Source organism: Danio aesculapii, chromosome 13 (genome assembly GCF_903798145.1).
Source record: "Danio aesculapii chromosome 13, fDanAes4.1, whole genome shotgun sequence".
Taxonomy (NCBI): domain Eukaryota; kingdom Metazoa; phylum Chordata; class Actinopteri; order Cypriniformes; family Danionidae; genus Danio; species Danio aesculapii.
Window position 1 is genome coordinate 3,074,436 of NC_079447.1, and position 14,860 is coordinate 3,089,295.

The 14,860-nt window shown below is 35.8% G+C and overlaps 1 protein-coding gene across 1 annotated transcript in view; it reads left to right on the plus strand.

The window, feature by feature from the left end:
- Positions 1-14,860, plus strand: part of arid4b (AT-rich interaction domain 4B) — a 159,693-nt gene that overhangs the window by 121,290 nt on the left and 23,543 nt on the right. The window contains exons 17-18 of the mRNA XM_056470555.1: positions 9,785-9,958; positions 14,484-14,568. Coding sequence (XP_056326530.1) covers positions 9,785-9,958; positions 14,484-14,568 — 259 coding nt within the window. The remainder of the gene's footprint in view (positions 1-9,784; positions 9,959-14,483; positions 14,569-14,860) is intronic.

Below are 14,860 nucleotides of genomic sequence, written 5' to 3' on the forward strand. Positions count from 1 at the left end.
ACTGATTTAAAATATTAGTTTTTACTGTATGTTCATTTTTTTAGTTTTATTTAACCTGATTAACTCGTTTAAATAAGTTCAAATAACATTAAAACTTGACATCATGGTGGCGCAGTGGGTAGCCCGATCGCCTCACAGCAAGAAGGTCACTGGTTCGAGCCTCGGCTGGTGTCAGTTGGCATTTCTGTGTAGAGTTTGCATGTTCTCCTCGTGATCGTGTGGGTTTCCTCCGGGTGCTCCGGTTTCTTCCACAAGTCCAAAGACATGCAGTATAGGTGAATTGGGTAGGCTAAATTGACGTAGTGTGCGAGTGTGATCAAGTCAGTAGATCCAGGAGTCGATCCTGAGCAATGTTGAGTAAGTTACTTCAAAAGCATAATTAATAACTAATTACATGTTTAAATGACAGTGGGTAGCACGATCGCCTCACAGCAAGAAGGTCGCTGGTTCGAGCCCCGACTGGGTCAGGTGGCATTTCTGTGTGGATAAGCTAAATTGTCCGTAGTGTGCGAGTGTGTATGGATGTTTCCCAGTGATGGGTTGCAGCTGGAAGGGTGTCAGCTGTGTAAAACATATGCTGGATGAGTTGGTGGTTCATTCCGCTGTGGCGACCCCTGATTAATAAGCTGAAAAGAAAATGAATGAACATTAAAACTTTTGTTGTCATATTTTTTGTGCATTGTAATAAGTTTTCCTTTATTAACATTATTTATTTATGTTAGTTAACTTAAACTAGCAATAAACGAAATCATTTATTATTAATGTCGGAGTTTGTATCTTCCAAATGTTGATGTTTTCAAATCAGCCATTGGATCTGGTAAAATATGGTAAAGGACAAAGCAATTGAAAGCATTGTTTTAGTATTATTATATATCACTTTAAGTAACATGAGTATATTGACTGTTAATTTTAGCTAATATTTTAATTAACCTTATGGTAAGTTGTTACCATTGTTAATTCATTAGCTATTGACTGCTGTATCACAACCAGTTTGGGATGAAATTTAAATTTATGAATATTATTCTCAAAACAACCTGTGAGTTTGGTGTATTTGTAAGAGGTTATAAAGTCAGTTGTGTTATTTTAGACTGCCATTTAAAAGTTTGTATTAAATAAAGGCTAAAACTGTAATATTAGGTTTTTAAACCGATATTTAAGCATCATCAATGCAGTCTTCAGCATCATTTTTTCAGCATTCTTCGATAAAGTTTAACACAGCAACATTTATTGGACATAAAACTTTTTTATAACATTCAAAATATAATTACTGCCACTTTTGGGCAATTTATAAAATCCTTTCTCACTAAAAGTATTATTAATAACAATATAAATAATAATAAGAGCCCTCACAGCCATTAGAAAACCATTCAAAAAAGATGCCTCATTGTAATAAGCGCGTTAGGTGTGATCAAGTCAGTAGATCCAGGAGTCGATCCTGAGCAATGTTGAATAAGTTACTTCAAAAGCATAATTAATTACTAATTACATGTTTAAATGACAGTGGGTAGCACGATCGCCTCACAGCAAGAAGGTCGCTGGTTCGAGCCCTAGCTGGGTCAGGTTGCATTTCTGTGTGGAGTTTGCATGTTCTCCCCGTGCTGCCGTGGGTTTCCTTCAGGTGCTCCGGTTCCCCCCATAGTCAAAACACATGCAGTATAGGGGAATTGGGTAAGCTAAATCGGCCGTAGTGTATGTGTGTGAAAGAGTGTGCATGGGTGTTTCCCAGTGTTGGGTTGCAGCTGGAAGGGCGTCCGCTGTGTAAAACATGCTGGAATAGTTGGCGGTTCATTCCGCTGTGGCGACCCCTGATTAATAAAGTCAAAAAGAAAATGAATGAATGAATGAATGAACGTTTGAAAGGTAACTCAGTTACTCAATACGTTTTTTAATTACTTGATTCAACACAAAAAATTCAATGAATAAATGCACTACATACAGTATAAATCTCAATGCCGCACGCTTTGCGGCACCAATAATAAAATAAATAATAGTAGTATAATAATAGTAATAAATAGAATATATTGTCTGTAGACAATAGAAATTAAACTCTTTTAATTCTTTAAATCCGAGCCAAATGACATTTTAGCTTCATTAAGAAATACATTTTACTAATAATAAAGGTTCATACACATCATATATTGACATAAAAATCTGCTCATTTTTTCACAAGCATCTTCAATCTGCTCGATCAATGAATTACTCTGCTTCTCTTAATTGATTGATCCAGAAGTGTTGAATTTATGTAACGTATGAATATAATGTATAAGTAACTATAGTTAAATAGCCTGAAAATGAAAAGTAATCCCTTACTTTACCCTTTCTGCTGAAAAGTAATCTAATCACAGTAACTATTTACTTTGTAACTAATCACACCCAGCGCCGGTCCTGAATTACTCTGGCCCAGTCTCCTCTTTGACTCTTTATTGTGGAGTGTTCAGGTGTGACTTTGACGTCCTGAGAGCGCTACGCTGCTAGTTGAGCTCTACCACTGTTGCCCTTCACTGTTTACACTGTCTCCCGATGCTTTCTGCTCTCATATCATGCCTGTAGTGCTCCTGCTGTGTTGTGCTGATGATGTTCTGTGGATGAAAACAGACCAGAAGATCAAGACGAGATTTGGTTAGAGTTGGGAATCAGAAGCAGTTCTTAGTTCAATAACTTTCACCGCTTTTGGTTTCATCAATGGTGCTTAAACAATCCATCAATCTCGCAAGCTTTGGAATTGGCTTGTTCTAGCTATCTTACTCATTTTTTCCGCACATGTGTTTAGTCCAGCCTGATCTCATGAGAAAACGTGAGTATTTTACGTTTTGACAGTTTAGTGGCTAATTCGTACGAATTCGTACAAGTTCAGTCGTACGAAATGGTACGATTTTAAAAAGAAGGCGTGGCACCTAACCCCGCCCCTAAACCCAACCGTCATTGGAGGATGAGCAAATCGTACTAAATTGTACGAATTAGATCGTAGGAATTCGTACAAATTAGCCACTAAAAAAAAAGTTACGAATTGCCGTGAGATTGTGTTGGTTTACTCGTATGTATATATGGAGTCAAATAATGGATTTGAATGCAAATTCAATATGTGAATGCCTATTACTCTTCTTTGAGGGTGAATGACGTTCATTGAAACTTTCTGGCATACAGCATGACTACTAGTGGTGTAGCGGATCACAAATCTCATGATTCGGATCACAAGGGGTTTTTTTGGTCACGGATGAAACCATTTTTCGGATCAGCCAAAAAGGGAGGAGACAAATGTTATTTGCTTTCCATTTATAATAAAAACAGCTCTGCAAAACACTTTTGGTTTTACAAACAGAACTTAGAAGCTGAAATTTTATTAAAACTAAAATGAAGAAATAATCAGCTGAATAAAAATAAACTGTAAAATATTCAGTACTGTGAAAAATTCACTGTCACTACTACTGTTGCTTATAACGCTATTTATTTTTAGTCTCATTTTTAATAAATGATTCAGTTATTCACTCATAAAACTTCATGTTTCATTGCTAGATGATCATTTTTGAAGAATTATTCAGTGGCATATTTTAATGGCTGGTTGTCGCCCCCTATTGGTTAAATAATTTAACTGCTGCCTAAACTTTCATTTTTAAGCATCATTAAATGCATATGAGGGTGATTTTAATCTTTACTATAAACATCAGTGGTTTTATCTAATCTATAAACTGTTCTCCCAGTACTTCTGTGTTATTTCACTGTTTGTAACTTTATGACTAACTCAAAACACTAAATGATTCTCTTGATTTTTGTGTTTTTAGATTTGAATGCAGCGATTGGAAGAATTAATAAACAAATGCAAATCACCATCATTCATAATTTATGTTGCGTGGGTGTTGAGATCTCGATCTTTTAATGATTAATTGTGCAGATTACACTGAATGCAGATGCTTAAAAAGTCTTATATTCCATAAAGTAAAGATTAGGCATTAATTAGTCCTAAAATGTCTTGAATCTGTGTTTCAAAGGTCTTAAAAATGCAATTGACCCGGCCCCATCAAGTAGATTTTGTTTCTGTTTTGAAATCCAAATCTATTTGTCACCCAGAACAAATTGGCAGGACCCAATAAAACACAATAAAAACAAACAGCTCCTTTCTGACCACAACGGACCAATACATCGACCGCATTACTGCTGCTACTGCACCAATCCGCCTGTCAATCTCACGCTCCATCATTCCCTCATTCGTGAACAATACCCTAAGATACTTGAACTCCTCCACCTCGGGGTAAGGACCTTCCTCCAACCTGGAGATGGCAAACCACCTTTTTCTAGTAGAGCACCACTAAGTGCGGTTCTAAAACCCCTTGTGAGTAAAAGAACATCAAGGACTGTTATGTTGCCCGGAATGGCGCAGCCGGGGCCCCACCCTGGAGCCCCACCCTGGAGCCCCACCCTGGAGCCAGGCCTGGGGTTGAGACTCATATGTGAGTGCCTAGTGGCCGGGTTTTTTACCACAGAACTCAGCTGGGCTTAGCCCGAAGGAGTGAAGTGGGACCATCCTTCTGCAGCCCCACCATTTGCAGGGGTAGCCGTAAGGGGCCAGTGCATTGTGGAATGGGTGGTGCTCGATGATTTGGACCATGACAATCCCATCGTCAGGCACAAATATTGTAATATAAAATACAATTCTAAATGACATTATAGTGTTGCATATAAATCTAATTCACATGTTTGCATGGGAACACAACTAGTGTACTTATTTGCAGTCGATGGATCACACACTATAGCAGAATAATTACTCTCAAACACAACTTAAACAACAGAACTGTTACATTAATAGCGATTCCCAACTCTACCGATGGTCTTTAAATGAAATCTGGTGGCATTGGATTCATTTGTAAGCTTTGGTCTCTTATTGATTAAACTCACCCGACTAATCTCCCTCTTGTAGCTGTGATTCAGTGGTTTTCATAGATGCTTTGTCTTGACGGTCATCCTGCAGTGATGGTTTTTCCCTCCATGTTTTATTTATTTGTTTGTATGGTTTGGCTCAGAATGAAGCAGATGTCTGTGTGGATCCAGGGTCCTGCCGAGCACCAGCTCAGTTGTTGCATCACTATCTGAGGGTTGTTTTCTGCTCACTAACTAGGGTTGTTGGTTGGTTCGAAGCAGACTTCAGCGTGCTGTCTAACTGGCTTTCTCTCTGCTCTCTAACGCCACTGTGATTCGCTGAGCTTCGCTGTGAAATCTTGCTGCACTCTGACCCTTTAACCTTTGACCCCGTCACACGCACACTTCCCCAACTCCAGCTCAAAGTCACATTTGAAGCATCTTTAGGTTAGGCAAATCTTCTACTAACCCTCCTGCTGGTCTTTACACATGTGAAAGACTTTCTTTTGTGGAACGCTAAAGGAAAAGACTGTTAGCTGAATGTTCATCTCTAAATAAGGACCAAATGCTGTCAAGCTCCAAAAATATTTATGTGTTTGTATGAATATAATATTTTATAATATGATATTTTTATTTTCTAGGATTGAAAAAAAATCTGGATATTTTCAGGATATATATGTGGATATATATATATAAATATATATACACACAGTGTGCTATATGTATATCGTTCTTGGGTGGCTCGTCAATGTATTAGATTACTCTAATACATAAAATAAATAAGCTGACCAAAGTTCTTATGGGGAGAAGACTTTATTTAAGACAACGAATTGTTTCTCAGCAGTGATGTTAACTCGTCGGTCTTCAAGTAACTTAACCCAAAGTACTCTTTGAGACACTACTTTATAACAAAGGATGTGACCCCCCCGGAAGATTACCCAACTGGTTTGCTTGGATCACAACTCCTGAGTTCCTGTAGGCCATTTGCTTCACACCTTTTCAGATGCAGATACTCGTTTGCATATGAAACAAGCCATTCGATCTATCAAGTGGCTACAGAAAGTGTTCAGACCCCCTTAAATATTTCCCTCTTTGTTATATTGCAGTCCATTAGCTAAAATCGTTTAGAATTGTCTTCGTTATTGTACACACAGCACCCCAAATTGACAGAAAAACACAGATTTGTTGACATTTTTGCAGATTTATTCAAAAAGAAAAACTGAAATATCACATGGTCATAAGTATTCAGACACTTTGCTCAGTTTATCAATTTCAAGAACACAGAGAACGGACTTGCGTTTTTGTAGAGACCAGTCTTGCCACGTTACCTCGGAAGAACAAACTCTGGAGACCGCGAGAACACGTCCTGTGAGAAATGAGATGCTGCATTCTTCCTGATGGTCACATGATCTTCATGCATTTTTTTAATGGAAAGTTATTGAAACATTACAGCATTCCTACGAGTTATTGTTGTTCCCCTATTCAATATATAATTTATGCATAAACATCTTACAAATATACATGGCACAATACAAATAAAACTCATTTTAATATGAATTTCAGCAAATAAACACCCTTAATGTGTTTATGCCTTTATTAAGATTTTCATGTTGTTTACTTTCACCTTTTCATTTAGAGAAACTCCTAAGGTAAATAAGTTATATCTCTGAACTTTAATAATAAATCAGTATAAAATGCTGCGTTTCCCTCCTCCTTTATTCGACCGCAATGACTTCTGGGACTACTTGAGTGAGTTTTGCGCTGAAGTCTGCTCCTCGATATCCAGAACACATCCGGGAACTTTCATCCGTCTTCAATTTTTGCGGTCTTGAGTTTTGGAACTGAACTTTTGCAGTTGATGATGACGTTACATGAGAACACGAGGACGCAAGATCGCTGAAGGACACATATTGAGAAGCAGTCTGTGACACTAATATATATAACCTGTGTTGTCCATTTCTTCTGATCATCCTTGAGATGGTTCTACATCTTCATTTGAGTCCAGCTGTGTTTGATTATACTGATTGGACTTGATTAGGAAAGCCACACACTTGTCTATATAAGACCTTACAGCTCACAATGCATGTCAGAGCAAATGAGAATCATGAGGAACTGCCTGAAGAGCTCAGAGACAGAATCGTGGCAAGGCACAGATCTGGACAAGGTTATAAAAAACATTTCTGATGCACTTAAGGTTCCTAAGAGCACAGCGGCCTCCATAATCGTTAAATGGAAGACGTTTGAGACGACCAAAACCCTTCCTAAGGCTGAACTGTCAGAGGAGAAGAGCCTTGGTGAGAAAGGTAAAGAAGAACCTAAAGATCGCTGTGGCTGAGCTCCAGAGATGCAGTCAGGAGACGGGAGAAAGGTGTAGAAAGTCAACCATCACCTCAGCCCAGTCAGGGCTTTATGGCAGAGTGGCCAGACGGAAACCTCTCCTCAGTAGAGTTTGCTAAAAAAACACCTGAAGGACTCCAAGATAATAAGGTTCTCTCATCTGATGAAACCTAGATAGATCTTTTGGACTTTAATTGTAAGCGGTATGTGTGGAGAAAACCAGGCCCTGCTTAACACCTACAGTGAAGCATGCATGGTGGTGGCAGCATCATGCTGTTGGGGTGTTTCTCAGCTGTAGGGACTGGTTGCAATTGAGGGAAAGATGAATGGGGCCAAGTGCATGGATAACCTGGATGAAAACCTTTTCTGGAGTGCTCAGGAACTCAGACTTGGCCGAAGGTTTACCTTCCAACAAGACAATAACTCTAAGCACACAGCTAAAATAGCGAAAGAGTGGCTTCACAACAACTCAGTGGATGTTCTTAAATGGCCCAATCAGAGCCCTGACTTAAACCCAATTGAGCATCTCTGGAGAGACCTAAAAATGACTGTTCACCAACATTTACCATTCAATCTGACGGAACTGGAGAGGATCTGCAAGGAGGAATGGCAGAGAATCCCCAAATCCATATGTGAAAAACTCGTTGCATCTTTCCCAGAAAGACTCACCGCTGTATTAGGTCAGAAGAGTGCTTCTGCTAAACACTGAGCAAAGAGTCTGAATACTTCTGATATCTGCAATATACTTCTTATATCTGAATACCTCTGTATCTGTCAACATTTCTGTGTTTTGCGGCCAATATGGCATGCTGTGTACATTAATGAGGAAAAAAATTAATTTAAATGATTGCAATATAACAAAGAGTGAAAAATTTAAGGGGCTCTGAGTGCTTTCCGTACGCACTATATTTAGTTAGTTATTTAGTTAGTTGGTTAATCATTTATTTAAATATTAATATATATATATATATATATATATATATATATATATATATATATATATATATATATATATATATATATATATATATATATATATATATATATATATATATATATATATACATACACACACTATATATGGATACACACACACAGTTGAAGTCAGAATTATTTGCCCCCCTTTGAATTTTCCCAAATGATGTTTAAGAGATTCAGGAAATTTTCACAGTATGTCTGATAATATTTTTTCTTCTGGAGAAAGTCTTATTTGTTTTATTTCGGCTAGAATAAAAGCAGTTTTTTAATTCTTTAAATCCAATTTTAAGGTCAATATTATTAGCCCCTTTAAGCTATATATTTTTCGATAGTCTACAGAACAAACCATCATTATACAATAACTTGCCTAATTACCCTAACCTGCCTAGTTAAACTAATTAACCTAGTTAAGCCTTTAAATATCACTTTAAGCTGTATAGAAGTGTCTTGAAGAATATCTAGACTAATATTATTTACTTTTAAAAACTAGTCAAATATTATTTGTCATCGTGGCAAAGATAAAATAAATCAGTTATTAGAGATGAGTTATTAAAACTATTATGTTTAGAAATGTGTTGAAATCTTCTCTCCGTTAAACAAAATTGGGGACAAAAATAAACTGGGACTAATAATTCAGGGGGGCTAATAATTCTAACTTTAACTGTATATATATATATATATATATATATATATATATATATGTATATATATATATATATATATATATATGTATATATAATTATGTCTATATATATATATACAGAGTGTTCAGCATATACGAGTACACCCCTCACAAAACTAAATTCATATTTTTAATAGGAAGCTCTACAATATAATATTAATGCATATACATTAGATTAGTCAGTACTGAAGCCAAACTTGGAGTTTATCTAACAAAATAACTTACAATAACACTCCAAAAACTAGTACAGCTAAATTTATATGTTGTAGAAAAATATTATATACAAATGTAAAAAAGAGGAAAAATCAAGAGAAGCAAAAAATATGAAATATATCTGTTTTATAAATCAGTTTTATTTAAATGCACCAAAATACATTCACTTAGAATGGATAAACATATTTATTTTCAAAATGGGCTGTACTTAGTTATGCTGAGCACTGTATATATATCCAGCTTAGTGGTTTCATGATACAGTTTTGCAAAAAATAAAAAATTCTATACATTCTGGAGCTTGACAGACATTGGTCAGTGTGTATTTTCATTATATGGATATAAATATCTTGTGATGTGTTCCACTGAAGAAATACAGGCTTGATGAGCAACAGCACGAGGGTGAGTAAACGATTATAGAAGATCCATTAGATTTGGAGGAAAATACCAGTGAAACAATTCAGGCAGTAGTTCAGTAGCAGCATCAGCGTAATATATCCCAGGCTGAGGTTCAGACAGCGGCTGATGACCCCATAATGTCTTCCTCCACTGTTCAGGAGGAGGCCTAGACATACCTGACAGGGACAGAACAGCAGATTTAGCCTTCAGAAGCACAGAGCTGAGGCAGACAGGGATTCAGAAGGCATTTGGGGTGGGTTTTTTGGGGGTTCGGGTGAAAAAGCCTAGGGCCAGGAAACAGGAAGTACTGAATTGTCTTTCTTGCAGGGATGTCAGCAGTCAGGAGTGGGAGGAAGGGCAGGGTTATCCTCCTGGGATGAAGGTGCAGGTGAGGTATGGGCGAGGCCGCAGTCTGAAGACGTACGAGGCCACTGTCAAAGAGTCAAACCTGGAGGGGGGAGAGGTGCTCTACCTGGTGCACTACTGTGGCTGGAACGTCAGGTAAGGCAGGACCCTGGGAACTCATGCATAATCTGTGTGCGCTTTTCAAAAGACAAACGATCAGATTCTGGTGCTGTAGTCAGAAAGTGCAGAACTAGGGTCATCCTGAAGGCTCTATGAGTGGGGTTTTGGTTAAAGGGTCATGAAACCCCCTTATTTAGTTCAAGTCTTCGTCAGAAATTAACAAAAAAAAAGCTATTTAAGTGGAAGTGGAGCAGACGGTAGAGCAGTGGATGTGATGGGGCAGAAAGAGTCCTCGGAAGTGTTGATATTAATGTGAATGTGTGATCGGAACGCACTTCAATCTCATGTTGCCATCTTTCATGTTGTTTTTTTTTGCCCCTAGACCACCAAATAAGCATTCCCACTTTAGATCAAGTAGCCTTAAGTGCTATTTACGTACAGCAAAATATAAATACAATGTGCTTATTGTGTTCATAATGTATTGCAGAACACTTGTGGTGCTCTTGAGGTGGGGTGTGGGTAGGGTTCGGGACAGGTTTGGTGGTGTGGGTTAATCTAAGGTGAGTTACTGTGGAAGGCATGGTCAACAGTGTATTTATAAATGTAATTACAGATGTTATTGCATGCAGGTATTTAATCAAGCATAAGTACAATGTAAAAACATGTTTACACAATAAAGATGTTCAGGATGATCAGCTTCACTGTAAGTACATATTAGTTAAGGCCACTTAATATAAAGTGGGACCAAATATTGATTAATTATTGTTATTATTGTTACTTATTTATATTATAAGTATATTTATTTATTTATTTATTTATTTTTCGTATTGATGTGTGGTTTGTTAGGATAAGACAATCTTTGGCTGAATATCTAGAATCATGCAAAAAGCATACCTCTTGAGAAATCACCTTTAAAGTTGATAGCAACGCATATTACTAATCAGAAATTAAGTGAAATATTTTATTTACAGATCAGGGCTCGCAAAAGCATTTGCCCGATGCCTGATTTATGTTTTCGAGCTACTAAAAATGAATCCACCCTGACGTCAGGCTGTGTTGATGGAGGGAAAATGTCAGTGCTTTTGCATTCTCTCACAAATTGGGGAATTATGTTGTATGTGATGTTCACAACCCAGGCTCCTTCTGAAAACGTAGTCACGCGGACGTTTCTGGAGACCACGAAATACGTCCCGGGAGGTACGTATTTTTGCAGTTTTTGTTTTTGCGAATCCGCGAGAGGCCACTGTGTGCGCTTTTTCGCTTCTCAAATGTCTCTTGCGAGTGCCGTTCACGCCCACACCCACGCTGTTCTCGTGTAAACCCACCAGAGGCCGCTGTTGAACGACCGTCTGCCTGACTGGCTGAATGATGACCCACCCTCCTCCTTCCCTGAACCCAACCAATTTTACCGATTGACCTTGCCGCCCGCTTAATTCCCTAAAACCAACCCACAATTTCCAAAAGCCGTCCAGAAAAAGAAAAGCCCTCGTCTGATTTTTTTACCACGTTTTCAGATTTTAGCACATTCTCACCCTGTTATGAACTTTTTCGCTTTATTTCTTGGATTCTGTTTTAGTCTTACCTGATTTCTGGAACCGCTCTTCCTCGGAATCGAACCCGGTCGTTGTCGTCGTGGTCAGCTCCTCGCGTCTCGAGTCTGCCGACGTACAGGACGAGCTAACCGGACAAACTGGTTGCGGTGGGAAAGCCCTCCACACGAAGGTAAGCGGTCAGCCGGCAAGCGCTAAAAGGACAGCGTCACACCGCCCCGTAGCATTCGCTTAAAAAGTGAAATGCAGCCATACGTACCTCCGGCTACATAATTCGCGGTCTCCAGAAACGTCCGCGGGACTACATTTTCAGAATGAGCCTGGGTTGCATGTTCATGTATCCAGGAGCCACCATCAAGATATGTTTGAATTTGAACCATTACTTCGGTACCAACTTGGTAAAAAAAAAAAATAATAATAATAAATATATAAATGTAGACGTTATGCATTTTTTTTCAAGAACATAAAAAACAAATAAATTAATATAATAAATAAAATAAAATTTTGTTATGAGCAGCACGGTGGCGTAGTGGGTAGCACAATCGCCTCACAGCATGAAGGTCGCTGGTTTGAGCCCGGCTGGGTCAGTTGGTGTTTCTGTGTGGAGTTTGCATGTTCTCCTTGTGTTGGTGTGGGTTTCCTCCAGGTCCTCTGGTTTCCCCCACAAGTCCAAAGAAATGTGGTATATTGTAGGCTAAATTATCTATAGTGTATGTGTATGAATGAGTGTGTATGGATGTTTCCCAGTGATGGTTGCGGCTGGAAGGGCATCCGCTGTGTAAAACGTATGCTGGATAAGTTGGTGGTTTATTCTGCTGTTGCAACCCCAGATTAATAGGGACTAAGCTGAAAAGAAAATGAATGAATTAATGAATGAATGATTTTATATATATATATATATATATATATATATATATATATATATATATATATATATATATATATATATAGGCAAGGCAAGTTTATTTATTTAGCACATTTCATACACAGTGGCAATTCAAAGTGCTTTACATAAACAGGAATAATATATGAATATATATATATCTATATATATATATATATATATATATATATCTATATATATATATATATATATATATATATATATATATATATATAGATATGTGTATATATATATATATATATATATATATATATATATATATATATATAGATATGTGTATATATATATATATATATATATATATATATATATATATATATATATATAGATATGTGTATATATATAGATATATATATATATCTATATATATACACATATCTATATATATATATATATATATATATATATATATATATATATATATATATATATATAGATATGTGTATATATATGTATATATATATATATATATAGATATGTGTATATATATATATATATATATAGATATGTGTATATATATATATATATATATATAGATATGTGTATATATATATATATATATATATATATAGATATGTGTATATATATATATATATATATATATATAGATATGTGTATATATATATATATATATATAGATATGTGTATATATATATATATATATAGATATGTGTATATATATATATATATATATATATATATATATATAGATATGTGTATATATATATAGATATGTGTATATATATATAGATATGTGTATATATATAGATATATATATATAGATATATATATATATATATATATATATATATATATATATATATATATATACACATATATATAGATATGTGTATATATATGTGTATATATATATATATATATATATATATATATATATATATATATATATATATATATATATATATATATATATAGATATGTGTATATATATATATATATATATATATATATATATATATATACACATATCTATATATATATATATATATATATACACATATCTATATATATATATATATATATATACATATATATCTTTTTTCAGGCCACTTGCATTTATTTCGGGAATCAGACTTAATTATTTACATTTTTTCATCTATACAGTATGGAAGTATGTGATTGATTTGAGATGCAGCCTGGCTTCATTTCTTAATGAATCTGCTGTTTTGAATGAACCATTTGAGTGAAAACAGTTTACCATAGCACCTCCTGCAGGCGGTTTTAGTGCCGTATTTCTTTATCCATGACTGGTCTTAACCAGTACTCCCCCAACCCTTTTATCACCGCGGACCGGTCAACGCTTGACAATTTTACCACGGACCGGTGGGGCGATGGTTCATAGGTTGCAAGGCCACCATCAACCGTTTTCTCAGAGGATGACAAGCTGACAAAACAATGCTGCAGCTCTGATACAAGTTTTAATTATGGGGAAAATTCTGTTCTGTGTTTTTCTGAAATAATTAGTCTTTTTATATATATATATATATATATATATATATATATATATATATATATATATATATATATATATATATATATATATATATATATATGATCAAAGTGAAATTATGTTTGTGACTCTCAGCCATTTTTATTGTTTTGCAGGTGGATGATCTAAACTCAAAGAGCAATCCGTTTTCATTCACAATCATTTCAGTGGCAGTTCTGTGTGTTGATGACGTTGCACTTCTGTGTATTTGTTTTCCTCAAGTGCTCATTGAAAACGAATGGTTGCTTTTGCATATTATTGCCATTGAATTTCATTGTCCATATGAATAATCCTTAAGTCTAGTGTAGCTGTGCTAACTTTACATGCAGCAGTTTTTCAGATAGGTCCAGTTCATGGCTTTTTGAGTTTGTGTCTTGTGGACATTTCAGAATATTGCAGTGTGATTTCTGTGTTGAACAACTTGTAGCAGTTTTTTAATGTTGTGTTTTTCAGGGGGTTTTGTATTTGGTGTGTGTATCGTCTTGCAGTGTAATTTCTCATTTATGTGTGTCTTGCAATTTCAGGAATACACTTTAGGAGTTTTGGAGCAGTATAAGTAAATGTTGACCAATCGCCAATCTCTCTCTGTTTTTACAGGTATGACGAGTGGATCAAAGCCGATAAGATTGTTCGACCAGCTAATAAGAATGTACCCAAAATAAAGCACCGCAAAAAAATAAAGGTAGAGTTCTTACTTTTCTTACTTTTCCCAAAATGTTTAAAAGTTTGGGGTTGGTACAATTTTTGGTAATTATTATTAATATTTATTACAGTATTGCAATTGCATGAATCACAGTATTTATTCATCTTTCATTGTTAGTTCTTGTGTAAGTCACAGAGCATTAACTAATTAATACATTTGGATCATAATAATGCTTTAGTTGAGATGTTTTCAACTGGGAGTGCCTGGAAGGTGCAAGCACTAACTCCTAACACTAACTTGCGCCTCCATTGGAAATAACGAACCTGCATCC